Consider the following 24,538-nt stretch of genomic DNA (forward strand, 5'->3'; position numbering starts at 1 on the left):
ATATAAGGACCCCGGTCTATAATTGAGGTGGAGTAGCGACAAGACTCAGACTCTATCAGTCTATCATGGAAAATTACAGAAATCCAGTGTTCTCAAGTGTTCTTGAACCATTTGAAGAGGTACAATACTCTCACTAAGAGGACCAAGTCGTCAGGTCAGACTGACCGGCTTACGGTTCTCTTTGTTCTTCCGTGTTACGAGATCGCTAATTTCTTTTTCCCTTGTACTACCAGAGTCAAGGCGCCGGCGTGTTTGACCGTCTAGTTGCAACAAACCCTCATGAAGAGCTGATGGAAGAACAATCTCAACCACAGCGTAAACTTTCAAGAAGATCTTCAAAAAATACATCAGGAAGGTCTTTATGGAATAGAAAATCTACAAAGAAGACCACCGCAGCTGTCTTGGCAGCAGCTACAGCCGCTGGACCTGCACTTAAACACCTGGACCTACAATCGTCTCAATCTCTAGTCTCCATGGACTTAAAACTCGCAAACGACACTTCAGACGAAGACCACGATTTTTCTACTCTCGTCTCTCGTTCAATAATACCAGATCCTTTGGGTGAACTACCAGCTTGGTTCAAGAAAGAGAACGACATGGCTGCTGCAAACACATCTTACAGGATAAAATTTCCTTTGCATAATCCAACAGGTCCCAAGTGGTACAAGAATCACCACCTTATTCCCCCTGCTCAGCTCAATGCTGGTACCCGTCCTCCGTCTGTTTTTTCTCCCTCATTTCCACCAATGGCTTCTACTCTCAACGACCGTTCAGAGGACTCTATTCGCTTGCCTGGCCCAAGCCGCACTCCCTCGGGCACCTCCCTTCAAACTCCCTCTTCCTCTCAGATTCGTATCCCAGAATCAGGTGGTAAACCTCGTAGCAGAAAAACTTCACAGGATAACGCCGATTTGCTCGACGCCTCTGACCCCTGGGGTACTCACTGGCATCACCAGTCCCCGTACGACACAGGCACAAATATAAGTCCGGTCTCAGTTGACCCCCCCGAGGCAAGTGGCTTCTACTCTCATAATTTCATTCAACCTTATCTCTCTCTTCAGGCTCGCTCTCGTTCTCGTTTGTCAAGCATGAATACTGCACCGATTCGTCGTAAGACAGTCACACCATCTCCACTGTCTCAGTCTACATCCGCACTTAACACACAAACATCTGAACCGAACATCACCCGTAAACTCAGCAAACGCCGAAAACCCGTGTTGGGCAACCTGTTCGGTGGACAGGATTCGTTACAAGTGCCGGATACATCTGCGCGTCGTCACTCCGCTCTCCCCACCTCCGTGCCTAATGTATCCACTGTAGCTCTATCAACGCATTCTTCAAAGAAGGAACGACGAACAAGTGTTCTAGGTCGACTGGTGAGGAAGTTCAGCATGTTGACCAAGTCTACTCAAGACGTGGGACCTACCATCAGCGAACGAGCAGAGGATGAAGGTGCTGTGCCTTCTGAGCCTCGCCGCTCCTTTTTCTCCCAACGACAGCCTTCTCCAGAGAAGCCGTCAATGGAGAAAAAGCACTCGGATCCATCCAAGCGCGTACCGCCGCCACGCATAGATATTGATTTGCAGACAACGGATGGGCTGGGTCCTTCGACAGAATTGGAGCGCGAGATACCCGATCATCGCTCGTCTATCTCATTGGAAGTGCCATTTTCGCCTGGACGGTTAACGATAGCAAACCCAGATTCGCCGAGTTCTGGAAGGACTACTTCGATTAGGCAAAGCCTTGCGTTACCGCCTGAGGACCTGCCTCGTATAGATGTTTCACCGCAACTACAGCCCGTGCAGCAACGTCACGATAGGAACCCAAGCAGGGAGTCAGTGGTTCATCCCAATGGCAAGACATCGCCTATCAAACGCAAAATCCCCGCGCCCGCACCAACCTCTGTTCCTGACGCGGTTCGCTCTCCTGCGAGCGTTCAGTCACTACCACCGCCATCCATCCATTACCACCCCCCGTCTATTCCCTCGTTGTCAATGGGCGCGCCTTCCTTGTTGACCTCGCCCGTGGCACCCCCGGAGGTCAAAACATTCCATGCTTACTCCATCGCCACCACCGCGATCGTATCAACGTTGGATGATTCGCCCTTGTCTAGGGCATCAGTCCTGGTCAACCCGCCTACGCCACATAACCCCGATGAATTACACCCAGACCTCCCACTTGAATTGCCCCAAATCGAGAGGGTACCGAGCAAGGCACCCTCGCGGGAGAACTCTCCCGTCAAGAAGGGCGACGGGGAAGTACGGGTGGCCAAGTCGAACTCCACAACGAGCCGGAAGACGGAGACGTTCAAGTTGATGCGGAACCCGTCTGATAAGGTTTTATCGTCTGATAATACTATCACTGCTGAGGGTGAGCGATGGACTGTTGTCAATTCTTCTGACGTTCCTCGCCGGAGGCGGACAAAGGAGAAGCCTGTAGAGAACAGCGAGAGGGTGGAAAGGGTAGAGAAACCATCGTCGCGGTCTTCGATGAATTATCGTGAGAGCGAGAGGGTCGAAAGGGTAGAGAAGCCATCGTCCCGGTCTTCAACGAATTACCGTGAGAGCGAGAGGGTCGAAAAGCCGTCGTCGCGGTCCTCGACGAAGGATCGTGAGAGCAGCAGGAGGGATCAGCGAAGGCAGGATAAAACTGCTCAGGACGCTGTCGAGAACCAGGGACGTGCGGGTAGTAGTAGTCAAGGTCGAACGAAACGGACGAAACCAGAAACAGCTGACTCCAGGTCCCTCTCGGGACGTCCTTCACGAGCGCGTAGTCTTGACACCACCTCCCGTACGAGCGTTAGTCAGCCGATGGTGTTTACGCTTCAAGGCGAGCCACCTCGTCAACGCAAGAGTGATGACCGGCCACGCGACTCCTACCACCCAAAACCCATCCGACCTGGTCCGAATGCTATTTCTGGTATCGCACATGTCGAACGCCTGCCCTCAAACCTAACTCGTCCAACCTCCGAACTCCCATCTGCTGCAGATATCAATGCCCTTCGCGCACGCGAGGCATGGGAAATGGATCGCTTATGGAAGGGCAGAAGCATGAATCACCAGGAGTCCAACGTGATTGCCTCACCGTCCAGTCGCGATTCACCGCATATCAACGGAGAGTTCAGAGTAGATGCCTCTGGGCACGGTTCGAGTCACACGTCATACCTTGTTCAGCCGCTCCAAGCACATCCTATGCCCGCAAGTGTATTTTATGCCAACATGCCTTCTGCGCCTCCCCCAATCATCTATACTGCCTCGTCTCCGTATGGACAGATACTTCATCAGGCTTCCCACCAGTCTGTTTACCGATCCGCCCCCAACTCTTTCATGTTCCCTTCTACAGAGTCTCCGGCAGATCACGCGTCTCGCCAGAACCCTCTACCCCGTCCCCCACGTGAATCATCCTATCAACCCGCGCACTTGTCAACGCTTGCAGATCGAGGTAGTGGAGCTTCCTCGGATTATTGGACGAACAAGTAACTTACTCACCCATTCCCTCACATTGATATACCACACCGCTCACGATCACACATTTCAGCGTTCAGATACACGTACTAATTCATACCGCAATTATTATTTTTCTTTCTTCAGTTCCCTCGGGACTTTGTGATTAGGCGGACGTCTTTCCGACTCACTTTGTCTCGCTACTCATTTGCTATTGATTTGGACTGGAGACATTTTATGTACCAGCTCGATTAATTGAGCGCAATGCTTCGACTACTATTTGCAATCATGATTCCCCTCACTCTTTGCAAAGGATGAAAGTGATTGAATTTCGCTATAAGTACAATTCGCTTTGAGCTCGATACAGGAGATATGCAAAGTGTGATTATGAGAGAGCTTGATGTGAACGTTATGCACATGAGCCGAACCAACAAACAAGACATGCCGCAATCCAAAACCATCAAAAGTAAGTAAAAGTAAGTAAAGCAATAGAAAAGTGTACAGAGTTCACAGTTTCATGACGAGGGACCAAACTGTGGATAGTCTGGCAGCGGGAACTTTGGCATGGGGTAATCGTTCCATTGGCGTTCCCCATCGAGGAAGCGACGTAACCGCATGACTTGCGATGAGAGGTACATCAAGATGATCTGCATCTCGATGTCGAGTTTGAGTTTGAGGATTTCTTCGCAGGTGCGGAGAGCTTGCGTGCGTGTTGTGACAAACATGTTGCCTCGGAACCCAAGCTCTTTCAGGCTGTCGATCAGTTCTCCGAATTCGGAACACCACGCTAGTACGCCTAGCTGTTCTTGTGCGTCAGTACTGGGTTGGGGTTTGGAAGGGAAGGAGACTTACTTGGCCGTATTGCTTGTAACGACCGTAGAGAACGTTGGGTGCTGCCCCCAGTGCAAAGCCGAATGCTTCGTTTTGCATGATAACGCTTTGTTCTGGGATGTATGGTTCGACCACAGGCGGGGGCTGCATGAGGCGTTAGTGTCTGACTTGGGCGGTAGTAGTGATGGTAAGGACGTACCTCTGGCCTCGGAGGCGGCTCCTGGAACCACTGGTGTCCAGAGTAGTCCACTTCTCCACCAAAATCTACGTGCTCAGCGTTCTTCGCCGTGTAATCCATTATTTGACGATTAGGAGGAGGGCTGGTTTCAAGACGTAAAGTTTCAAGTAGTGTGGTGAGATCCTTTGGTAAAGGTATCGAATCAAGTGGGGCAGAGTCTTGTGCTTGAGAGGAAGGGGTGAAGATAGCGTGTAAATTGAAAGAGTTCTCGCTTTATCAGGACGAAGGTCAGCCAATGCGTTTCAAGTGGCGTATGACGTGGACATACGATGGAAGTGGGGAAAGAGAAGTGGGGACGCTGAGATTGAGAGTGTTAGATGAGGGTGAGAGATGTTTTCGGGAAGACGATGATGGAGATAACTCCTGTGAATTCGGGATCAGCGGGATGCCTAAGAGGAAATAAGAAACATTCCTTGCCTTGAACAGAGGATTCAGAGACTGTCTATTCTCCTTGGATGACAAACGTCTAGAACCAGGACTGCTCAGACGGGTCTTCCGGGCAGCGATTGATTGGCGGTGACGCTCCGCACTAATACGGCTGACCGTCGATAATCGATGATATAATGCCGCGGAAGGTGAGGGTTGCGCCGATACGAAAGCAGAACTTGATATTATGCTGGAAGTGCCGGAATCGCTGGAAGAGGATTCTACAATGGAACGCGGAGTTGCAAGTGAGTCCCGGTCTGCTTCAGGTGTCTCCAAATAAATATCGGTGACTACTCGCTGAAGAACAGGCTTGTAAGGTGATGCGTGAGCGTAAAGAGGCTGTGGTGGGGGAACCGGAAGGAAAGGTATCGGAACAGGCAAGGGTCTAGGGGAGTCGGGAGCAAAAAGTGCAGAAGTAAAATATGTGCTAATCTCCGGAATTTTTAAGTGCTCCGAGTCTGTCAGCAGAGATATCCTCGAAGGTGGGAAGATGGTGCGATAGTCAAATAGATCACGGTTCTGTACGTTTCGACTGAGCCAAGAAGGGGATGGTGGAATGAATGATGTACGTGATGATGGGCTGAGAAGTGAGTTGGTATCGAATGGTGATGGTGAGGCAGTAAACTCCGATGGATCAACACACGCGTGACTGATAACGGGAGACGGTTTCGCGACTTGCTCTGGATGTAAGGCGTCACTGGCAGGCGGTGGGATTGGAAGGGCTGCTGGTGATGATGATTCACCTGTTATAGCTGCCTTGCGAGCTAAAACAACAAGAGCGGCCTCAGAAGGGTTTGAAGAGTTCTCAGCTGCAGGCTCGATGACAAGATTCGAAGGGGAAGAATGGAGGGGTTCTGTGAATGCAGACTGAACCGAGAGGGATAGTGAGGTTGCTTTGCTTGATGCTCTCTTCCTACTTCTAATGGTATCACCGGACGAAACGTCTGAAGTGCGAGAGTTGAAAGAATCGTGCAATAACCTTGATAAAGACCTGAAGCGCTTTAATGAGCCAGTATCTTTACGACTCCTTCTGACGTCAAAGTCAAGCGCAGTAGCAGACGTAAATGGTCCGGATGTCTGAGTCGGAGTGCTAGAAAGTTCTGGATTTGCGTCAAGGTCGAAAGGTGAGTCAACGAGAGGAGGACCGCGAAGAATGAAGTCGTTTGTAAATGGAGGGGTGACACGAAGGGTAGAGCAAGTGTCGTCAAGTTCCTGATTGGCAGTGACAAGTGTCGAGCTCGCAAGTGAGGATGTTGCGTACGCCGAAGCGATCGGAGTAGGTATGTGAGTTGGGGGTCTTGGGAATGCAAGATAGATGTCGGAGACTTCCGCTGCCCGATTGGACTGGACTGTTTGCCGACCGGAATTGAAAGCCGACAAGTGAAGGGACGCCTTGGATAAGTTTTTAAGGCGATATAAAGCGGATTTGGTACGTGAATGTGTTGGTGGTTTAGAAGGGGTGGATGGATCAGAGGAGGGCTTATCGTACGTTTCCCCAATGGAAGGTTCTGGATTAGGACGAACTAGAGACTCGTCGTCGAGACGAATTGGAAGATCTTCTCGATTTACGAGTTCAAATTCCTCGATTTCTTCACCTTGTGGTTGCTGCTCCTGCTCTGGGGTAGTCTCTGGATGCTTCTTTGAAAAGAGACCTTGGTTACCTCGCCCTTTGAAAGTGCGGGAGAGTAAACGAGTTGGATCAAGAGTCTGAGCCGAGCTGCGCAAAGACCCTCGAAGGCCGCGAGGTAGTCTCGACTGGAAGTAGGTTGATGGCGACGTTGTATCTGCTCCAAGTCCTTGTGATATGGACTTGTAAGGAGAAGAGAATAAAGCTGGGAGGAGTGACCTTTGAAGAAAATCAGGCGCTGTGTCAGCGTGATTGTAACGTGGATTCCTGACGACTAAGAGGTGCAAAAGAGAAGCTACATCTGGTTCAATTACTCACCAGTCCTTGTCCTCGTGTTTTCTGTAAAACTTGTTAGTTTTCCGCTGACCTGCCTCGAGGCTACACAAACTATATGTGATCGGCACTCGGTATCAATCTGTTACATAAGCTTTGACCGTAGTATCATCGCCTTAAGTTGTACACTAGATTAAGTACGTTCAGAATCTTCAGATTGCGATGATTATTACGCTGAAACTCACTCACGTCTACTAACCACCCGTGGACATCATGCTTCAGAAGTATCATCAGCAAGTACTGCCTCTGATAAGCTACTCATTCTCCGTTTCCACAGGGCGCTCATTTTGGCTCAAAATAGGTTCGATATTTTCATTCTGGCACTTACATACAGATTAATCAAAGCATGGGGAATTGCTGCCAGCAATGACGCCTTTTCTTTCTTGATCAGGAAAAACACGCCCAAGCCACCCAGAGCTTCAACTCGTTCTCTTCCTAGACAACCTTTGGAGTTGAGCTGCGCATGCTGATAGAAGCATTACAACCGCTTGCCTTGCATGCATTATTATCACTGGCTATCAGCAGCACCATGAGTCTCATACTGATAACGCACTGGCACTGATAACGTTTTCTCGTAGTATCACAAGGCAAACGGTCGAGTTTCATGCACCGTGCTGCAGTAGATCGTGGTGTAAATTACTCGTACGTGGTATCATGAATAACATCCATGTTGAGCCAGAAATGATTATTCGGTAGTCCAATGCATTGGGTGACGCTGGACTCGAGTTTTCTGGCGGCAAGTCCGCCATGATACAAAAAGAATTCGTCTTCTTATATGTTCTGATCAGATACGCAGTATTTGCCGGTCTCAGACTACTTCCACCAATCTGGCTCTAGCATCGTGACATTCAGGCTCCTCGATCAGAGTAAAGCAGCGTTTTCAACTTCTGATATCATGTATTATTCATAGAGATCCCCATCTAAACCCCAACTCGACTATTTCAATGTCCGAGTAGCTCCAACATGTCATATGTCCATCGGAGATGAGCTCACATGTCAGCTTGAGCGGACATTATTTTCACGGACGCCTTCTTCGCCAGCCCCTCTGCTCCTCTGAGCATCTGCAACAACAGCACTGCGTACTACGAAACCGCGGAAGCCCGGTTTCATGTCGTCAGGACGTCGCGTGACGATTGCAGCGGCTTCGTGATCGTGCACTACACCGTTCACGAGCTCTTGGCAAGCTCAGGGTTTTCTATAAGTCGAAGTCAGCATCGCCCCTACACATGCTTGAGCCCAATGAGATGTCCGGGATCCGGATCATATCTATAATATCGGAAACCCTTCTTACAAATGGAGCGCGCGACTTTCTCATATTGGATGACCCCTGTAGATGCTTTGCAGGCACGCCTTACAGCTGCGGAGATCTAGCAACGTGCAGCTCCAGGCGAAGTCGGAGAATGAAGCAAGTCCCAAAACATCCGATTCAAATTGAAGGTACCCAGGCCGGCGGAGACCTCGGTGTTGTGTGCTGCGCTGACCGGATGGACATCACTGCAAGCGATAAAGGTATGCGAGGAGTAATTAGGACCAGAACGGGTGAAATAGTATCATGATCGTCCCTTGCTGTGAGCATCTCCTGATTCAGCTCCAAGACATCAATCATTTTCATTGTTTCATCCGAGTGAGAAAAGCAAACAGCTGATATAAAGAATTGTGTTCGTGATAAGCAGAATGACAGACACTGGTAACTATAAGTACACAGGGCAAGCTGAATCAAACAAAAAAACGAGTTGTCATTTACAGTAGGCTCTGCCTCTCACCCGGCACTGTAACATCAATCAGGCTCTCTTGATCCCTCCGTCTACCAGGGAGGAGACGCCGCAAGAGCGGCACTGCTTGCAGGACAGAACGGCTACCGGAGAGGCTACCGGAAAGTGCCGGCAGGTGACGAACAACTGAGCTTCCACCCATCATGATTGCGATTAACAAAACGAGCACACCGAAGTCTCCAACCACGGCATAGACTGTCTTGCTTTGGTTGAATGGGAACTGCAAGCCGATCATGCGAGTCCACGATCCGGAGCCAAGTTGCATAATCTCCGAGATGCCCCCACCTCCAACGCCGCTGACTCCCGTTGCCCCTCCGTCACACCACAACACCACGCTCCCAATTTCGTTTGCACGGGACTTTGCCTGCTCCCACATCGCAAGACTGACGGTGGAGTCCCATGTGCGAGCCGGTGCCAGGATCAAAGCTGGTTTAGAGTCAAGCGAACTAAACGCAGAAGAGAACGCGAAATCAAAACAGATCGAAGATGTGATGGTAAGCGGGCGGGTATGATTAGGCGTCGAGGACCATTCGGGTTTCGTCGCCCATTTTGGAGGGCCAAGCTCGAAGTTGTATAGAGCCGGAGGGTCAGTTGACGGAATTGCCGAGAAGGATTCTGTAACTATCTGACTGTCAGACGCTCGGCAAGGTCACGATCACATAGAAGGACGTACACGGAACGAGGTTCCGTTTGTAATACTGAACAACTTCCTCGCCTTTCTTCTGTCCTTCATGGACAAGGGCAAGTCCGTTGCGTCGCTTGCGAGATCCACCGGGGTTTGACGGATCTAGAGGCACGGATTCCTCAAAGGCGACTCCGATAACAGATTTTTGGATGTCCTTGCGCAACTCTTCGAACGCGGCTTCCCTCTCCCCCTGACTACTGAACTCTACCGCACTTTCAGGCCACAGAACTACCTTGGCCTGCGAAGTTAATTTTTTGGTCTCAATTATGAAGTCGGCGAGAGTTGGATTTTGACCTTTGTGGACGAGTGGGAGGGCGCAGGCAACACCCAGCGGCGAAGTATCGAATATTGTATCGGTTCGAGCGGGTAGCCTGACATGTAGGGATGGAAGGGTGAGTGCAACAAGGAGTGTTCCTAAAGTGAGAAGACTCCGCGAGCGCCTGTTGGATTGCGCTTCACCGGACGAAGTAGACAGGTGAACCGGCTGCTCATCGTTGTCGGCGCTCATTAGCCAAGCAGCTGCGACTTCCGAAGACAGAGCCGCACAGGCACCGACGGCCCAGTCGATGCCCATTGGCCCTGTATAGGGTAGTAGCCAATTAAAAGGATGGGAAGAGGAGACTGGACTCCAATTTAGGAGTCTCCCCATGGGGGAGAGGTGAGATACGATAGCCCACATCGTCGCCCATACAACGGGTAGGAAGGTGACCTGAGCCCAGACGGTTGGGAATTTGCGATGAAATTGTATATCTACATAAAACGGCAAGATTGCCAACACGTATGTCATTGCGGACATCACCGCAACCGCAGCAAACGCCTGTGACGAACTTGATAGTGCATTTGTTGCGGAGGAGTAGTGCGCTAATGAAGCGCCCGCCGTCACGGCTACCCAAGAGCACATTAGCTCCAATACTCGAGTGTTTCTGTACGCGATGCGCATCCCATGGACGCGCAGAATGGTTAGGAGCAGTACCAACGGTACAAATGTTGGGGTAGGGCTCAAAGATAGCAATGCGAGTATAAACTCGCTAACCCCAAAGATCAGTGTGGGGTTTTTGGCGAGGATGAGGGATTGTACGGTGTCCCCCATGGTATATAGGCGATGATGATGGTTGTTGTTGAGCAAGTCCTTGAAAGACTGCGTGATTGCTGCGGGCAAGTTTTATACGATGAGAACAAGAAGCTTGGCTTGAAATGGTACCAAAGCTCGGACTCTAAAAGTAGGTCGTTCGACCAACGTTCGACTCAACATCAAATCTTAAGCTTGACCTGGACGACATCAAAACCTGTTCAATATTCCGGGGGAACGACAAGCACAATGTGTTCCTGACGAGTGCGCACGCCAGTGTCCGCCGCAGTGCGGCATTCTACCGAGCCTCTGACAGAAATCGTGCAAGACGGCCCCTCATTTAATTCAATTTGCTGTAAGTTATAACCACAGTATACCGTCATTGTAGTCTAACGAAACTTTGAATGAAAGCTTGATGAAAGCCAAACACGGCTGATTGTCACCGCAGCTTTGGAACTTTTGGGCGTCGTCGAGAACCTCGACGTCAGACTCGCCCACACTTCCTTTCGGGAGATGAACGTTCGATGAACACATATGTGGCGAATGTCTACTCGATACACTGCCGAAATGCGCCCTGCCATCCACATCTGAAGACCTTGTCTCGTAGGGTGTCGTCCGTGAAGTGTCTCCACGAAACCCTCTTTTTTCGCCGACTGTCAGCTCTTCAAGTTGATTTATTGCCTATATTTGCCCTTCACCACTGTCTCTCTCTGGCGTTATAGCAAATTTCATCTGCACTTGTAAACACCGAGTTTCGCAATGCGTTGCAATAAACTGATATATCATATATCGCATGCGCACAAGCATTTTTGACAAGCAATATCTCTGCAGACACGGTCGACATTGGCACTTGCCTATAGATTATCGACAAACACGTAGTATGGGAGGGCAGACAGAACCAGGGAAGAACGAACAGGCACATTATTTTCAATGCACTGCAGAAATGATGGTTAGTGCAGTAAGCTATGATCAATGTCAATATCTTGATCGGTCCTTCCGATTCTGCCATCCAGGACTGAATAACATCCGAATACTAGTGCTGGCAGGTACCTGGTTACCGAGCCTCCACGTATGATCGCCAGCAAGAAAGCAAACACACCTATTTCGCTAACCCGGCAGTCCTTCCTTGGCAGAAAAGGAAGTACGGCAGGCCAATGGTGCGAAACCAAAATCCGGATTTAAACCGCGAAACCCCCCACCTGCTTGAACGCCACTGACTCCCGTTGCCCGTCAAACCACAGCGCCATGCTGCCAATTTCATTAGCACGCAATTTGGCTTGCTCCCGCATTGCGAGACCGATGGCCGGCAAGATCGTGTATGGTATCAATTTCTACTTGTAATACTAGACAACCTTCATTTTTCTGTTCGCGTTGAACGAGCGTCAACCTATGACACCTCATGCGATATCCACTGGGGTTCGACAGACCTTGAAGGACGAATTCCTCGAATCCCGATGACAGACTCTCCGGACATCCTTGCGCATATCTTCGAATGCAGCTTCACTCCTCCTGACTGTTGAACACTACCACGCTTTCAGGCCATAGAATTTGGTGGGCTTGCGAAGTTAATTTACTGGTCTCGGCAATGAAATTATCACCGAGAGCTGGGTGTCGATCTTCGCGAGCGCAGGCAACGCCCAGTGACGAAACTTCAAACAATGTATCAATTCGAGCGGGTAGACTGACATGTAAAAAGGGAAGGGTGAGTGCGACAAGTGAAGTCCCCAGTGCTAGAGAGATTCCGCGAGCGCCTCCTTGATGTGCACCAGCAGTGGGCAGATGAATATCCTCTTCGCTGGAACCCGTGAGCATGACTGTCCTTCCGGACACAGAACGGTACAGGCAGCGACATGTCCAGACGTAGAAACTGGACTCCAGTTCGGAAGTCTCCCAGCAGGGGAGATGTGCGATATAGCACTTCACGCCATGGCCCATACAAATGGGAAGAGGTGATCTGAGCCCATGTTGTTTGGAGTCAACGACTGAGTCGGATATCTACATAAAGTGTCACAATAGTGCATAAGTTTGTGATAGCACGCATGACTTCAAATGCAATAAGTGATCGTGATGAGTTTGATAGAACATTAGGAGGGGAGGAGTAATAAGCAAAAGATGAGCTGCGATAGCTATCCAGAATAACATTAGTTCTGTAAATGTGATTCGGGCCCCACTGGCGTATACGGAGAATCGCGAGAAGTAACACCAACAGTACGAACGTTGGCGATGGGGGCCCAGCGATATGAAACAAGCACAAACTTCAAAAGTGCAAAAATAGGTGTTGCATACTTTGCGAGGATGAGGCATTGTAACGTGTCCCCCATGTTAGCTAGGTGATGCTAGTCACTTATGTAGCGATCGATGATCGAGTCCCTAGGCCACGTAGTTACTGCGGCCACGCTTAAGCGCTTGGGCATTTGATGGGCATAAGGGTCCAAACTTAGCTTAAGGGTAAAGGTAAGCATCTACAAAGATCAGAAAGCACGATAGAGTACACTCCACCGCTTCGAATACCGACGCCCATAGTATAATCTCCTCCTAAGAATGACAAGAATATAAACCTCGACTGCTCTTGTATGAGCAGCAGTACAGCACTGGATACTACGTCAATTTTGGGAATGGGAGTACGATTCCAGGGTCTTCGGCATCGAGAACAACCGACTACATTGTTGTAGCAAGAAGCGAGTAGTAGTTTGCACAGGAGCAACTACAACTGATGAAGTAAAATGAGTCAGTTTCAAGGTGGATGGTATATCACTGCATGGAGGTGTACCTGGTGCAATCAGAGTGGGGGTCATGGAACTGCTCCCTCGGCAGACTCATCATCATTCAGGTTTACAGCGAATGGGTCAACTGTGTGATCCATGAGAGGTCCACCCAATAATGCGTCGCCGCTGTCCATTTGACTGAGGTCATGAACACCTTCAAACGTAGTTCCATCAGGCCCGAGCACTGTCATATCCAGGTCTCCAACTTCTTCAAGATTGGCGTTCTCGTGTACACCGATTTCGATATCCACATCGCCATCAAGAGCTTTGAGTGACTCGTCCAACATGTCTACAACCTCCTCCGTGACCAATATAGGTTCAGTAGCTTGGAGCGAAAGTGCAGGAGGTGTTGGCGAGGATGGTTTGGTTTGGGGTTCTGACGGAATTTCCTGATTAACTGAGTTCGTCTCCGTATCCACCGCAGGTACTTCTGCATCGGGAGCTACAGAGGCAACTGGCTCGTCCTGGTCCATCTCTTCGTCTCCTTCCACTACCTCAGGTTCGTCGGGAAGGGGCGCTAGTGGTTCGTCCACTTCTCCTTCATCGTCACTAAATTGCTTCAAGGTTGGCTAGAATTTCGAAGTCACTCTATCAATAGGTCAGACTACTTACTTGTTTTCTATCTGTCTTCACCCACTTGTAGATCTTCACAGAAGAATTTGGAACGGCATTTTCTGGAACGGTCCATACTTTCTCCCAGCAAACAACTGGCTGCATGAGTTGGCGTCTTGCAGCCTCCGTTGTTGCGATGCTGACGCCAATTCTCCGCCTAGTGGACATGAATGCAGAAGAAGAAAGGACTATTGATTGTGTTGAATCTGTTGATTGATTCTGTTTTTGAACAAACCTATAAACGTGAATGTGACGCTACTAAAGTTAATCAGGTTTGGTGCCCGCCACCCATTTGGGGGTCGCTCAGACATGGGCTCAAACCCACTACATAAGGAATTTCGTCAATATTGTTTACAGGAAATAACGATCATTTCAATCGTGATTTCGTTACCATGTTGGGTATCGGAAAACCTGTGCCATTGGACAAACATCTAGAAGATTCTAGCTTACTTCGTATACCGGTGCAACTTCACGCAGATGAACTCAAAGTAGGGTTACCACCGAGATATTGTGATCATTACCTTAATTCTGTCCGACGATACGCTGTTGCTCCTCATGAACTTCTTCGCCTTGCCACATACATCAGTGCGTAGATTTAAAATTGACATTAAAGAAGTACCTTCCACTCCATCGGGATGATACCCTCTCTAACTCAACAGCATACGAAACCAGGCACGCACACATTTGAGTTTGGGAAACCAGTACGTGCCGCACCTTCCAAATTAAATGATATCGCATGCGGATTCATGACAGAAAGGAGCTGATACTGGTGAGAGCAGTCAGCGAGGCAATAAAGTTCGAACGAAATGTACTTGCGCCAGACGCCTTGCGAACCCCTAAACTTCACAGCGTTGCCATGTGCGCAGTACCAGTTCAGATAAGTATAAGGCACCAGGTGAGATAACACTTTTTACTCCAACTTTCCTCACTCCACAACCCAGGGCGAAACCTTCGAGCTTGGGACGTGATGCAGTAAGAGTTGCCATTGAAAGAAGCGTGATATTTTGGGAAGGGTTGATGTAATACAACTGCGCAGCTGTTTGGAAGAGTCTTGGGTCGTGGCCATCTGAGAAATTTATTTCGAAAGTGCTGTACCAAAAAATGGTCGACCGTTTGAAGCCACTAGTACCCCTTGCGATGACACAGGTGCGTATGTCTATTCAACTGGGAAGTGTTCAGTATAACATGCGCATACGTCAAATATAAGTTACGAATAACCAGACAGGCCTCGCAAAAAGATGAGCTGCAACATAGCAAATAGAACCATCACCACCATACGCATGGGTTTGTAAGGTTCGAATAAAGCGGACGAAGTCTTCCGCTGCCTTGAGTGAGTGGCATAACAAGGATCACGTCATGGTCTAGGGGATGTAGCGCAGAAGTGGGATTGCACACGGCCTGTATCAAGACTTGTAATGGTGAACAAGGGACAAAACAATGAACGTCAGAATACGACCACCACCCGGCCCATTCGCTACCCCAGCGCACGTCATGTGGTTTAGTGGGCCATACACACAACAGAACGACGCTCAACATAAGCATAAGCAAGTGTCACGACCACGCCGGAAGAGAACCTGCGAATTTTATGGGACCTCTTCTGCCCAACGCAACATATCTTCGAGGGACACATTGATCGTAGATGTCTGTACCTACATGAAATCAGTTTCACGTTGACGTGCACAAGTAAAAGTTACCTGAGAATCGCTGGGTTTCGCAATCAACTTCTGGTCTGAACCCGCCATTTCCTGAGCCGAAGAACGTAGCTCCAACAGCCGAGCCTCGATAATATCACATTGCCTAGCTTGTCGTATTCAATAACATTGAAATCATAGAGTGGGGCACGCACGAGTGAATGTTCTTCGTTTCCTCGCGCCTCAGCTCCAGCTGTCGTTGCATCATGAGTTCAAGATTTCCTCTAGCCTATCTAAACATCAGTCAACCGCATGGATCAGAATGTGAGAGTAAAGACCTGAACGGGTCGTAGATCATTTGCGGCTGCCATAAGATTCTGTGCAAGTGTCGTGATCCAACCAAGCTGACGTTGCCATTCTGGCTGTGCTAAGGATGAAGGTGGTGGTGGTGGTGCAAGAATTGCATCTGTCAAATTGGAGTACGTAACCAGTATTGACCTCAGGACAGCAAGAAGCGCAGGCCGTCGATCTTAGGGGATACAACTTCAGAACAGCGAACGTATCGAGGAGACTATCTCACCTGTACTTGGGTCAGGAGGGTAGAGCTCATGTCCCCCAAGGTCAGCTAGAGACGGGATGGTCTCTTTCACCTAGTTGGGAGAAAATCAGACACTATATTGAATGCAAAGCAGCATGCATACAAACCACGTATCCCCGAACACGCTATAGTGGCCTTCTTCAAGGACCCAGTCTACTCGTGGTTTCTCAAGCTGGGCCAGCGACCATGTAGGTACGTTGGTTTGATCTGAGAGTAATTCATGCTGGTCTACTATCCCAAGATCAGCATTTTGATCCCCGACTCGTTCCTTGAGTAAAGCAAGTAGCTTCAGGTTATGCGATGTATAGTTGTTGTAATGAGATGGCGGTGAGGGAAAGGGATTACGAAGTTCAGCTTCCTCTTCGTCCATCAGTGCTCATGTGCAGTATGAAGTGTACAGAGAATCAGTAACGCGAAATCTATGCGAAGATTTTGCCAAGGATTGATATTATCATCATCATGTTAATAAAAGCTGCTGCCGTTCCATGTGACAGTTGTTTGGCAAAGGCTTGTGATCCAAACAAACTTGGCGGTCATTTCTGAATCTTTGCTCTTGTTTTACTGCCGCCGTCGTCAAAATGGTGCGCCGAATTGCTTCACAGGTGCACAAGCAGGCCGCGCGGCTCATGCGCGCGAATTACATCAAGAACGAGCCTGTGTGGTTTCAAGCAGTTCTCGAACATCCTCCCCTTCCTCTTCCTCCAAGAGCTCCCCCAGTCCGTGAAGACTGTCGGTTGTCGTTCAGTAGAAAAATGCGGAAACCAAAGACTGAACCGTTACCTATATTCTACTTGGAGGACAAAGTTCGTCGGCAATTCTTCCGCGACCATCCATTTGAGGCATTCAGGCCTGTTAGCATTGTTGAAGGTCGCGAAGTAGAGGATGAGCATCCAGTACGAGGAACAGATTGGACACGGCTAGCACAAAGAGGACTCAACCCTTCCCCGGAAGAGTAAGTAGTTCTTTCTTTCAGTCAATCGTCGAATAACATAGCAACTTCCGTTTTGTTAGCACTGTTCATTTTGCTGTTAACCTGCACACCCACCACAAAATGGCTCTTAGCATTGCGTACACACGCGCTGTTGCAGAGTTTAGATCACTACGAGCTGGGCACGATTTTGCGAACACCTTTGCTCGAATGGAGGCTGAAGCTTATGGCACTGTCTTCCCATCTGAAATTGACCGGACGTTCGAGAAGGAAGATGCAGTTTACCAATCGGCAGACCGCAAGGTTGAGCTTGACAGGGGTGCTCTTCTCGCTCGCAAGAGGTGGAAGGCCATCTTGGATGTGGACAGCGGGATGGGAGATTTTGACAGAGGACAACAATATACCAGGAGTTGGAAGCAAGGTATCCGTCCGACCTACCTTCCGGCAGATGAACTGGCGGCTGCATCAGAAACTGGGAAGCCTGTGCAGTCCATGGAGCGGGATTATGTCGCCGCGAGTCAAGAGTTTGCTAAAATACTAAGCTCAAACCCATAGCATAGAGATTATTACCTTGCAATTCTCAGCCATAGACTTGTTAATGTATTAAAGCATTATATCAAGAGCATAAGCTGCCAGTAATAATACACGACTATGCCTTGATGCGAGACTGAGCAGCCTGTGCCGCGTTCATCCCTATCCAAGTCTTCTCTACAAGTCCAAGTAGCTTTTGCATGTCCGAACTCCAATCATTCATCACGTCCTCTGCACTGCGCTTACTATTGAAGTTGACGATACCTGCTGGTCGGTCTACACGTGCCCAGATGGTATGTGAAACCACTAGCCGAGCAAGCGTTTCTTCCGTTTGCTGTGGTGTAAGGTCGAGAAGAACCGTGAGACGGGAGAGGGTGATTCGAGTGTAATACTGCGCGACCACGCGTACATTCTGAAAAAAAAAACGGAAATTAGTAGTACACTCGGTTAAATAAATGAATTTAATTCACATGTTCGACGACGCGGGTATGGAGGTCCTCCCATTGCTTGGAAACCGAGAACACCGGCGTTGTTCGCAAGAAAGGTCCATACAAAGATTCAATTCCGGGCCACCTCATCAATTCACGGGTCACAAATGACTTGACAAGGTTACTGTCCAAGAATCAGTATTGACGTCAACACAGGACAATGGTCTCACTAATGGAGCTCAAGCTTCTCGAGTGCGGGGTTAGCAAACAAATGGTGTAGCATGTCTGACTGTTCGTTGTCATGAGGCGCAAGCACTACGTAATAAACGATGTGTTCGAGGGCCTGAAGACCGTAACTCGTCAGTCATTATTATAAGGCCTGATGGGAATAAGAAGTACGCACAGCACGGCTTTTGCTCTCATCCTCCTTTATCGACGGCGTATCCCAAACCTTCTCATAGTGCTTCGCCACTTCCAGATACGCACTTTGATGGAGAGCTTGTTGGATCATTAGATCATAATATTTGAGTTTGAGATCCTAGATCCAGTCAGTCATCGAGCGTCTCGCCCATCAGGTCCCATGATGAACGGACAAACCTCATTTGCTTTCTCCTTCAGGAACGACTCGTTGACTTTGCGGCCGCCAACTTTGGCCTTGACCCATTCCGGCTCACCACTTCCAAGTGCATTCTTCCCCTGTTTTGTGGGAACTTCCGCGTCTTTCAATCGAGCGACTGCAATCAATAGCCTCATCTGCTCTAGAATGAACTCCGTCTTTTCCCTCCGCTCCATCGAAGAGTAAGTTTCTACTTGCAGGTCGCTAAGGAGATCAGAAGCTGTTTGTAGTGCTTCTTTGATTGTAGCTGCCAAAGCGTTTGGAGCCTTGGAAAGAGTTTCATGGTAATGGGAGAGAGCGAGAGTCACGCGCGCACGGGGCGTCTCAAGAAAAATCTATAAAGAACGCCATCAGGATGTATCGATAGTTCATAACGTGATGGACTAGCCTTTCCCTCTGTCACGGACCGCAGAGTTTCAACCAACTCTAACCACTTCTCGACACCTTGCTCTTGTCGAATCCCAGGCAGCCACGATATTGCCTGTTCGACTATGGCCTGAACAACGACTTTGAGTTGGCCGTGCTTCTTGCTCAGTAAACTGATGGTGCTGTTGAGTTGTGTGTAGTCTCGGGATTCGTAACAGAGCTCAAGTGCTGCTTTAGCTAGACGCGTCGTGGAAGGCAGATCATTAGCCTATGCGTGGAATGTTGAGTATGAAGAAGTCGTCAAAGTAACAAGACGTGCATTTCGTGTTTGCTTCTCCAGCGCAAGCAATCTCTCCAAGGCATCTGATAGCTGAACAGATTCAGACTAGATCAAGGTGCTCCGTCAGTTCGAATAGTAAGACACATATGCAACTCTGCACACACCTTGACTAGAGCGGAAGTCTCTGGTAGGAGCTCGTCAACTTCCTTTGTGAAGTCCTTCTCCTGTTTTCTAACCTCAGCCATTGCAATCGAGTAGTGAGACTTAGAATATGGCTTGTCTTGTTTTGGTGTGCAGTGACGCGTCGCAAAAATGTTTGGCATTATTTGCTTTTCTGCACTGACTTTCCATTTCTGGGCTGACCCCTGAACGGGAGCGATACTTGCCTCCCTGTCCACTTCCTTAATGTCTTGTAGATCATCCACAGCATTCGTGAATTTCATGCCATTCCAGTCTGCGTTAGAATAATATGCGTGATAGTAACCCTAATAATAAGCGCCAGCACCGTGTACCAAATGAGTAAAGCGTCCCGTCGCGATAAGGAATTCATAGACAAACAGGAGGAATATCATGATCCAGGAGCTCCGACGTCGATGATGAAACCGAGTGCGCAGGAGAAGGCCTGAGTTCGTGTTTTTCTGAGGACGAATCGTTCCCTTCTTTTGGTTGAGCATGGAGGATGGAGAGAGATTTGTCGAGCATATGCATAGGGATCGTGAGAGGATAAGTTGTAAGAATACGGCATGCGAAGGTAATCAGTCCAGCAAGGACCGCAGGGATGACAGAAGGGAAGGCATATAAGGGGTCGGGATATTTGTTAACTGAGTTGGACTCTTCAAAGGGTAGTGCCTGGATGGCGCTGATAGCTTTGGTTTCCGTGTGAACCGATGCATCGACTTCGGTGGAGACCATGTTGGGCCGAATGGAGACGGACTGATGTGAGACCGCCGGAGTAGCATCGACGCTTGTATCCATGATTGACGGCGTGGCATCAATGGACATCGAGACCAACTCTGGCTTAGCCTCAGTTGACCTGTCAACCAGTTTGGGCGACACTTGGACATGGCGCTGAACCATACGAGGCTTGGCCTGCAGAGACTTGTCCACAGTGATGCGCGTCACAGTAGCGTCAACACTCTGTTCCCGGGTCTCGGGCTTCTGCGTGGCAAGATGCACAACCCTGGCCCTCTCCATCAAGCGCATGCCTTGCATGTGCGGCAGCCAGTCCGAAACCTTCTGCCAGCCTGTTGCGTTCGCCTCGACATATCCGGGGCGGTTCTTCTCATGGAACCACTTTATTGTCTCCAAATAGGGCGCAAGGTGACTGAGAAGAATGGTCGTCTGAAGAGAATCATTGACAACGGAGTGGCCCACGTGTAAGCGGAGAAGTGACCGCGAGGACGCATTGAGGGAGTTAAACGTCTCCTCGGATTCCGTGTGGGCGTCTAGCACGAGTGCAAGTGTCTGTAGTCGCTTGCAGCCCTGAGTCAGAACTGCAACGCCTTCTAACGTAAGGCTGGGTCCAGCCGCGGCGGGGAAACGTGCCATAGGGCAAAGCCGGAGGGTCTCGATGTTGGGACATGCCTGGGCTACAGCCTGCAGATCTGAGTTATGGAAGAGGACTGATTCTGGCAGGTCTATTTCTAGACGAAGGAGAGATGGGAGCGAGGTGAAATGCTGAAGGGGAAGGTGACGGCAAGGTGGGTCTCCGCCTCGAGACGTTGATCTCACAAGCTCATTGAAACGGGATGAGCCTGTTGCGTTGATACGCAGCGAGAGGAGCGATTTGCTGAAGCGCTCGCAGATTAGACCAGAGAGGTCCTGCCAGTCAGCCATATCTGGAGGGTCCTCAATAACGAGTTCCAGGTGCGTGAGATTGCTCGTCAAATGCTTCAGGAACACTGCAATGTTTGCAACCTCTCCAGTCAACGATAGTTGACGGAGATCTGTAAACACGCCACCCGAGCGCAGGTCACCGGTCAAGCGCAAGGATGACTTGCGGATTTCCGTGAAGTCTATCTCATCTCCAGAGAAGACACCGCTGTCTGACGATGCATCACTGGGAGTGGAAGCTCCCGAAGCGACGATGTCGTCGAAGAAGCCTTCGACTGCGATGACAGACCGGCCAGTAAGATCAAGCTCGAGAACACGCAACATAGGCAAAGATGCAGCCCATTGCCCAACGCTCGATGAGAGCGCGCCAGGTGCAACTAGAACCAACTTCTCTAACGTGTTGTGGGACCTCAAAATATCAGTGAACGTGTCGGGAAGGCTTGTGGGTGACGTGAAGGAAAAGGATGACAGCTGAGTAGTGCTGCATACCTCCGCAAGGAAGGTGGCAAGTTGTGGGATCCTCGTGCTGACCTCCAAAACCAGACTTTGAAGCTCTGGGTTCAGGAAAATGGTGCAGCGTTGCAGACCAGCAGCACTGTCCACACGCCAGATGAGCTGCTGCAAGTGAGGAAGGATGTATTGCACGGGTCGGTTCTCTGCGATGATTGCAAAGATAGATGGAGAGACGCTGGAAGAGGACTCGATGTACGCAATGCGGCGTACACGTTCACCATAAGCGAGCACTCGGCTCCAGTCCTCGGCATTGGGTGCCTTTGCCTGCGAGAGGTATCTAGTTGAATAATCAAGAGGCTTTGTGTCAATGAAAACCCACCAAACCGAGTCCAGGGCGGCGGGCTCTCTTCATCAGGGTGTTGGGAAACAGCGAAATAATTGGAAGCAAGGAGTCCAGTTCCCTCCATAGTACATTCAGGGCCGGCTCACACATAGCTCTACAGGTCCGCGCAAGGCGTGACATGGAGCGGCGGCCATTAGGAGAGTCGATGATAGTCTCAAACAGCTTTTTGGCTGCATCAGGATCCCGGAGGATAGTAGGGAACATTGTCTGTTGATGGACAGAGTAAGGGCGGTAGGAAGTTCGATTGCTTTGTTTGCTTTGACTATCAGAATCGCGGGAGCGGCGAAGGCGAAGAGATACAGAAGCTAAAGCGTCGGAAAACAAAGAGGTGGAAGACATGGATACCTGGGTTAAGCACCTGGTTTTAAACCACTTACTGCGCTCACACGCCGTAACGCCCGGACTATGTGAGGAGTCACCAGCAGGATGGGGGCTGGTTCAAATAACAAATTGAATGTGCGCAATGACTTCAGGAGCCGAGCCGTGCTCCCCTTTCGAACACGGAGGTGAAACACGCGTCAAGGGTTTGCCCTTACGCAATAGAAGCGAATGATTGGTGTCTAGACTGGGGAATCTCAAGTCCCACCTTTCCGCTATCGCGGAGTGATTATACGTTAGTACATTGCTGCCTCACTCTATGCAGTGCATGGCTTTGGGCGGCGGGCACCACATGCGCTGGGTCAGACGCTGGCATCATACACGTGTTTGGCATGTGTTCCTCATTCTGCACTTGATCCTGCAAGTGATAGCAAGTATAATTGCACGAAGCCTCTCGATATGAAGCACTGAAAACGTCCTGTGAAAGCACCGAAATCATGAAACACGACCACATACGGCTAGTAAATCCTACAACTCTCCGACTTCCCATGGTATAGGCTCGCCTTCCCAATCATCTTCTCCTTCGGTGCTGCATCGGGTGTCATCTTCCGCTTCACCGATATCCCATATATCCCCACCTCTCGACGCGTCATAATGACCAACACGATCACCGTAAAGTAAACCGCGGAAGACACGCTCCTCCCTGCTGTTGTGGGTTCTTGATGGTGAAATGGCCAACATGAGGCGAAGCTCATCAGGTAAATCAACACGAAAGGTTCCGTTTTTGTCACGACTCGTGTCGCCAGCCGCGGCATATTGATCGCGGTCACGGGCACCGCTATGTAATATTAGATCCCAGTCAAGCTCATCAGCATTTTCCGATACTTGCTGTGCTGTCTGGCTCCGATTGATGACTTTAACGATAACCTCGTCTAAATCGTCTTCGTCTTCCTCCTCATCCTCCTCATCCGCAACCTTGGCCTTTTTTCGGCTTGTTCCAGCTATTCCCTTGCCGTTTGCTGGAACGCGTCGATTTGAAGAGGCCTCTTCAGAGGAGGGAGATGGCGGAAGTAAGGGGAACTGTGGAAAAGAAGCTGATAACAGTCCATCATTCACTGACACGGCCTCCAAGACACGCTTGAGCGATGACTTCGGTTCCTGGGACTTGCCGTGCGCCCGTTTCTCCACAGCAATCGTACGCGATGACCCAGATCTCGACTGGTTTACCCGGCCTTCAGCGCTGGGAGACTCGTCTTTCTTGATGATTTTTGACATCAAAGTAGGTTTTGTATCTGCCTTTGATTTCTGTTTATCTTGGCGGCTTGTCGAGCGTCTAGAATCTTTATGGGTATTAGCCGGAGATGCTTCGAGACTCGTGGCATCGTTCGAATCGACCCCATGTGAGATTACAGCATCGTCCGAACCTCGTGATTGTGACTTGGAAACGTTTGTAGGCCTCTTAGGTACAGTTGCGGTCGGTAGTGTGTCTTCAAAGAGGAGCCTGAATGACTTGCCGCCTGCCGGTACTTTTACGGGAGAATCATCCACAAAAGAGATATTGACATCTGTGCCACCCATTACACCATCACTTTCATCATCGCTTGACAAAGAATGTGATAATCGGAAGGGTAAAGCCGAGTGAGAACCGATACGTTGACGTTTCTGCTTATTGGGCGAGGGCGAGACGGGTTCACCGCGAAGTCTCTTTCGTGCACGCGAGACTGCCGTGTTCGGCGCGGGAGGTAATTGGGAGCTGAGAGATGTACCAATTGATAAATGTGACTGTCCTTCTGGGAAATTATCTGGGGATTCGCTCCGTGAGGAACGGTTTGGTATATTCTTGGACGGAGTTGCGAAAGGATTTGGTAAATGCGCCTTTCGAGTGGAAAATGAGGATGCAGGGGGGGAATCCCTCTGCTTGCCTTTATTTTTGACTGGTGAGAATGGATTAAAGCCTGGAAGAGGAGCGACGGCTTCGATTTCGCGCGGCTTGGAAATAATACGGGAGCGACTTGAGTGAGCAGTAGATTTCGGTGGGGTGGTAGGCGTCTGAGAGGAAGAAAGACGCGTCTGAGAGAGGCAGGTAGCTGCTGCTACTGCCTTTGATAGTTTCTTGTATAACTTGTACTTGTCAGCTGCAAGGATATTGAGTGCAAGACGCGACTTGAGAGTACCGATCAGACGTACCTATAGCAGGTTGATCTTTAATATCCTGAACAGAAGGATCTCTGGAGAACTTTGACTTAAAGTCGCGTTCCCAAGCTTTAATTTCTGTTCGAAGAGATCCAACGTCTGCCATTTAGTTGAGTTCAAGCAGAAACCGATGTTGAACGTAAGCCGTGTCAATGGTTT

At 49.6% G+C, this 24,538-nt stretch overlaps 10 protein-coding genes across 10 annotated transcripts; 2 read left to right on the plus strand and 8 right to left on the minus strand.

The window, feature by feature from the left end:
- Positions 1-56: 56 nt before the first annotated feature.
- On the plus strand, positions 57-3,758 carry DFJ58DRAFT_756812 (uncharacterized protein). The gene is made up of 2 exons (XM_041388149.1): positions 57-1,010; positions 1,062-3,758. The coding sequence occupies exons 1-2, from the start codon at positions 291-293 to the stop codon at positions 3,477-3,479; spliced, it is 3,138 nt and encodes a 1,045-aa protein (XP_041250608.1). The 5' UTR covers positions 57-290; the 3' UTR covers positions 3,480-3,758.
- A 200-nt stretch (positions 3,759-3,958) lies between these two features.
- DFJ58DRAFT_650088 (uncharacterized protein) lies at positions 3,959-4,572 on the minus strand (the record flags this gene model as incomplete). The annotated part of the gene is made up of 3 exons (XM_041381556.1): positions 3,959-4,243; positions 4,296-4,418; positions 4,474-4,572. 3 exons carry the CDS (start codon positions 4,570-4,572, stop codon positions 3,959-3,961), a joined length of 507 nt encoding a protein of 168 aa, XP_041250609.1.
- A 3,909-nt stretch (positions 4,573-8,481) lies between these two features.
- DFJ58DRAFT_675449 (uncharacterized protein) lies at positions 8,482-10,535 on the minus strand. Its single transcript, XM_041383099.1, has 2 exons — positions 9,344-10,535; positions 8,482-9,291 (listed from the first exon to the last, which is right to left on the minus strand). The coding sequence occupies exons 1-2, from the start codon at positions 10,443-10,445 to the stop codon at positions 8,639-8,641; spliced, it is 1,755 nt and encodes a 584-aa protein (XP_041250610.1). The 5' UTR covers positions 10,446-10,535; the 3' UTR covers positions 8,482-8,638.
- Positions 10,536-11,765: 1,230 nt separating this feature from the next.
- DFJ58DRAFT_258518 (uncharacterized protein) lies at positions 11,766-12,971 on the minus strand. Its single transcript, XM_041379511.1, has 2 exons — positions 12,711-12,971; positions 11,766-12,419 (listed from the first exon to the last, which is right to left on the minus strand). The coding sequence occupies exons 1-2, from the start codon at positions 12,726-12,728 to the stop codon at positions 11,925-11,927; spliced, it is 513 nt and encodes a 170-aa protein (XP_041250611.1). The 5' UTR covers positions 12,729-12,971; the 3' UTR covers positions 11,766-11,924.
- On the minus strand, positions 12,942-14,068 carry DFJ58DRAFT_258522 (uncharacterized protein). The gene is made up of 3 exons (XM_041379512.1): positions 13,802-14,068; positions 13,195-13,758; positions 12,942-13,134 (listed from the first exon to the last, which is right to left on the minus strand). Exons 1-2 carry the CDS (start codon positions 13,967-13,969, stop codon positions 13,216-13,218), a joined length of 711 nt encoding a protein of 236 aa, XP_041250612.1. The 5' UTR covers positions 13,970-14,068; the 3' UTR covers positions 12,942-13,134; positions 13,195-13,215.
- Positions 14,069-15,044: 976 nt separating this feature from the next.
- On the minus strand, positions 15,045-16,539 carry DFJ58DRAFT_258547 (MED7 protein-domain-containing protein). The gene is made up of 6 exons (XM_041379513.1): positions 16,134-16,539; positions 16,013-16,082; positions 15,771-15,961; positions 15,648-15,721; positions 15,496-15,598; positions 15,045-15,444 (listed from the first exon to the last, which is right to left on the minus strand). Exons 1-6 carry the CDS (start codon positions 16,398-16,400, stop codon positions 15,385-15,387), a joined length of 765 nt encoding a protein of 254 aa, XP_041250613.1. The 5' UTR covers positions 16,401-16,539; the 3' UTR covers positions 15,045-15,384.
- Positions 16,540-16,550: 11 nt separating this feature from the next.
- DFJ58DRAFT_694772 (mitochondrial ribosomal protein S25-domain-containing protein) lies at positions 16,551-17,544 on the plus strand. Its single transcript, XM_041383440.1, has 2 exons — positions 16,551-16,982; positions 17,042-17,544. The coding sequence occupies exons 1-2, from the start codon at positions 16,609-16,611 to the stop codon at positions 17,511-17,513; spliced, it is 846 nt and encodes a 281-aa protein (XP_041250614.1). The 5' UTR covers positions 16,551-16,608; the 3' UTR covers positions 17,514-17,544.
- On the minus strand, positions 17,545-19,544 carry DFJ58DRAFT_756829 (uncharacterized protein). Its single transcript, XM_041388150.1, has 8 exons — positions 19,344-19,544; positions 19,219-19,284; positions 18,922-19,167; positions 18,515-18,868; positions 18,321-18,455; positions 18,148-18,260; positions 17,960-18,101; positions 17,545-17,901 (listed from the first exon to the last, which is right to left on the minus strand). The coding sequence occupies exons 1-8, from the start codon at positions 19,500-19,502 to the stop codon at positions 17,608-17,610; spliced, it is 1,509 nt and encodes a 502-aa protein (XP_041250615.1). The 5' UTR covers positions 19,503-19,544; the 3' UTR covers positions 17,545-17,607.
- Positions 19,545-19,725: 181 nt separating this feature from the next.
- On the minus strand, positions 19,726-22,072 carry DFJ58DRAFT_650109 (uncharacterized protein; the record flags this gene model as incomplete). Its single annotated transcript, XM_041381557.1, has 2 exons — positions 19,726-21,789; positions 21,845-22,072. The coding sequence occupies 2 exons, from the start codon at positions 22,070-22,072 to the stop codon at positions 19,726-19,728; spliced, it is 2,292 nt and encodes a 763-aa protein (XP_041250616.1).
- Positions 22,073-22,460: 388 nt separating this feature from the next.
- Positions 22,461-24,537, minus strand: DFJ58DRAFT_258623 (uncharacterized protein). Its single transcript, XM_041379515.1, has 2 exons — positions 24,374-24,537; positions 22,461-24,321 (listed from the first exon to the last, which is right to left on the minus strand). Exons 1-2 carry the CDS (start codon positions 24,483-24,485, stop codon positions 22,715-22,717), a joined length of 1,719 nt encoding a protein of 572 aa, XP_041250617.1. The 5' UTR covers positions 24,486-24,537; the 3' UTR covers positions 22,461-22,714.
- Between the last annotated feature and the right edge of the window lies 1 nt (position 24,538).

Source organism: Suillus subalutaceus (genome assembly GCF_016647625.1).
Source record: "Suillus subalutaceus strain FC151 chromosome Unknown DFJ58scaffold_3, whole genome shotgun sequence".
Classification (NCBI taxonomy): Eukaryota; Fungi; Basidiomycota; class Agaricomycetes; order Boletales; family Suillaceae; genus Suillus; species Suillus subalutaceus.

What these genes read in the sequence shown, in the direction of transcription:
- DFJ58DRAFT_756829 (XM_041388150.1), bottom strand. Translation starts at nt 19,502, where the DNA reads ATGCCAAACATTTTTGCGACGCGTCACTGCACACCAAAACAAGACAAG. An exon ending in AGACTTCCGCTCTAGTCAAG is followed by an intron (nt 19,285 to 19,343) that starts GTGTGTGCAGAG and finishes ACCTTGATCTAG; the next exon opens with TCTGAATCTGTTCAGCTATC. An exon ending in GAGAAGCTTGAGCTCCATTA is followed by an intron (nt 18,102 to 18,147) that starts GTGAGACCATTG and finishes ATTCTTGGACAG; the next exon opens with TAACCTTGTCAAGTCATTTG.
- DFJ58DRAFT_694772 (XM_041383440.1), top strand. Translation starts at nt 16,609, where the DNA reads ATGGTGCGCCGAATTGCTTCACAGGTGCACAAGCAGGCCGCGCGGCTC. An exon ending in CTCAACCCTTCCCCGGAAGA is followed by an intron (nt 16,983 to 17,041) that starts GTAAGTAGTTCT and finishes CCGTTTTGTTAG; the next exon opens with CACTGTTCATTTTGCTGTTA.
- DFJ58DRAFT_258522 (XM_041379512.1), bottom strand. Translation starts at nt 13,969, where the DNA reads ATGTCCACTAGGCGGAGAATTGGCGTCAGCATCGCAACAACGGAGGCT. An exon ending in TGAAGACAGATAGAAAACAA is followed by an intron (nt 13,759 to 13,801) that starts GTAAGTAGTCTG and finishes TCGAAATTCTAG; the next exon opens with CCAACCTTGAAGCAATTTAG.
- DFJ58DRAFT_258623 (XM_041379515.1), bottom strand. Translation starts at nt 24,485, where the DNA reads ATGGCAGACGTTGGATCTCTTCGAACAGAAATTAAAGCTTGGGAACGC. An exon ending in TAAAGATCAACCTGCTATAG is followed by an intron (nt 24,322 to 24,373) that starts GTACGTCTGATC and finishes ATATCCTTGCAG; the next exon opens with CTGACAAGTACAAGTTATAC.
- DFJ58DRAFT_258547 (XM_041379513.1), bottom strand. Translation starts at nt 16,400, where the DNA reads ATGGACGAAGAGGAAGCTGAACTTCGTAATCCCTTTCCCTCACCGCCA. An exon ending in TGTTCGGGGATACGTGGTTT is followed by an intron (nt 16,083 to 16,133) that starts GTATGCATGCTG and finishes TCTCCCAACTAG; the next exon opens with GTGAAAGAGACCATCCCGTC. An exon ending in ATGATCTACGACCCGTTCAG is followed by an intron (nt 15,722 to 15,770) that starts GTCTTTACTCTC and finishes ATGTTTAGATAG; the next exon opens with GCTAGAGGAAATCTTGAACT.
- DFJ58DRAFT_756812 (XM_041388149.1), top strand. Translation starts at nt 291, where the DNA reads ATGGAAGAACAATCTCAACCACAGCGTAAACTTTCAAGAAGATCTTCA. An exon ending in TCTCAGTTGACCCCCCCGAG is followed by an intron (nt 1,011 to 1,061) that starts GCAAGTGGCTTC and finishes CTCTCTCTTCAG; the next exon opens with GCTCGCTCTCGTTCTCGTTT.
- DFJ58DRAFT_675449 (XM_041383099.1), bottom strand. Translation starts at nt 10,445, where the DNA reads ATGGGGGACACCGTACAATCCCTCATCCTCGCCAAAAACCCCACACTG. An exon ending in CAAACGGAACCTCGTTCCGT is followed by an intron (nt 9,292 to 9,343) that starts GTACGTCCTTCT and finishes ACAGTCAGATAG; the next exon opens with TTACAGAATCCTTCTCGGCA.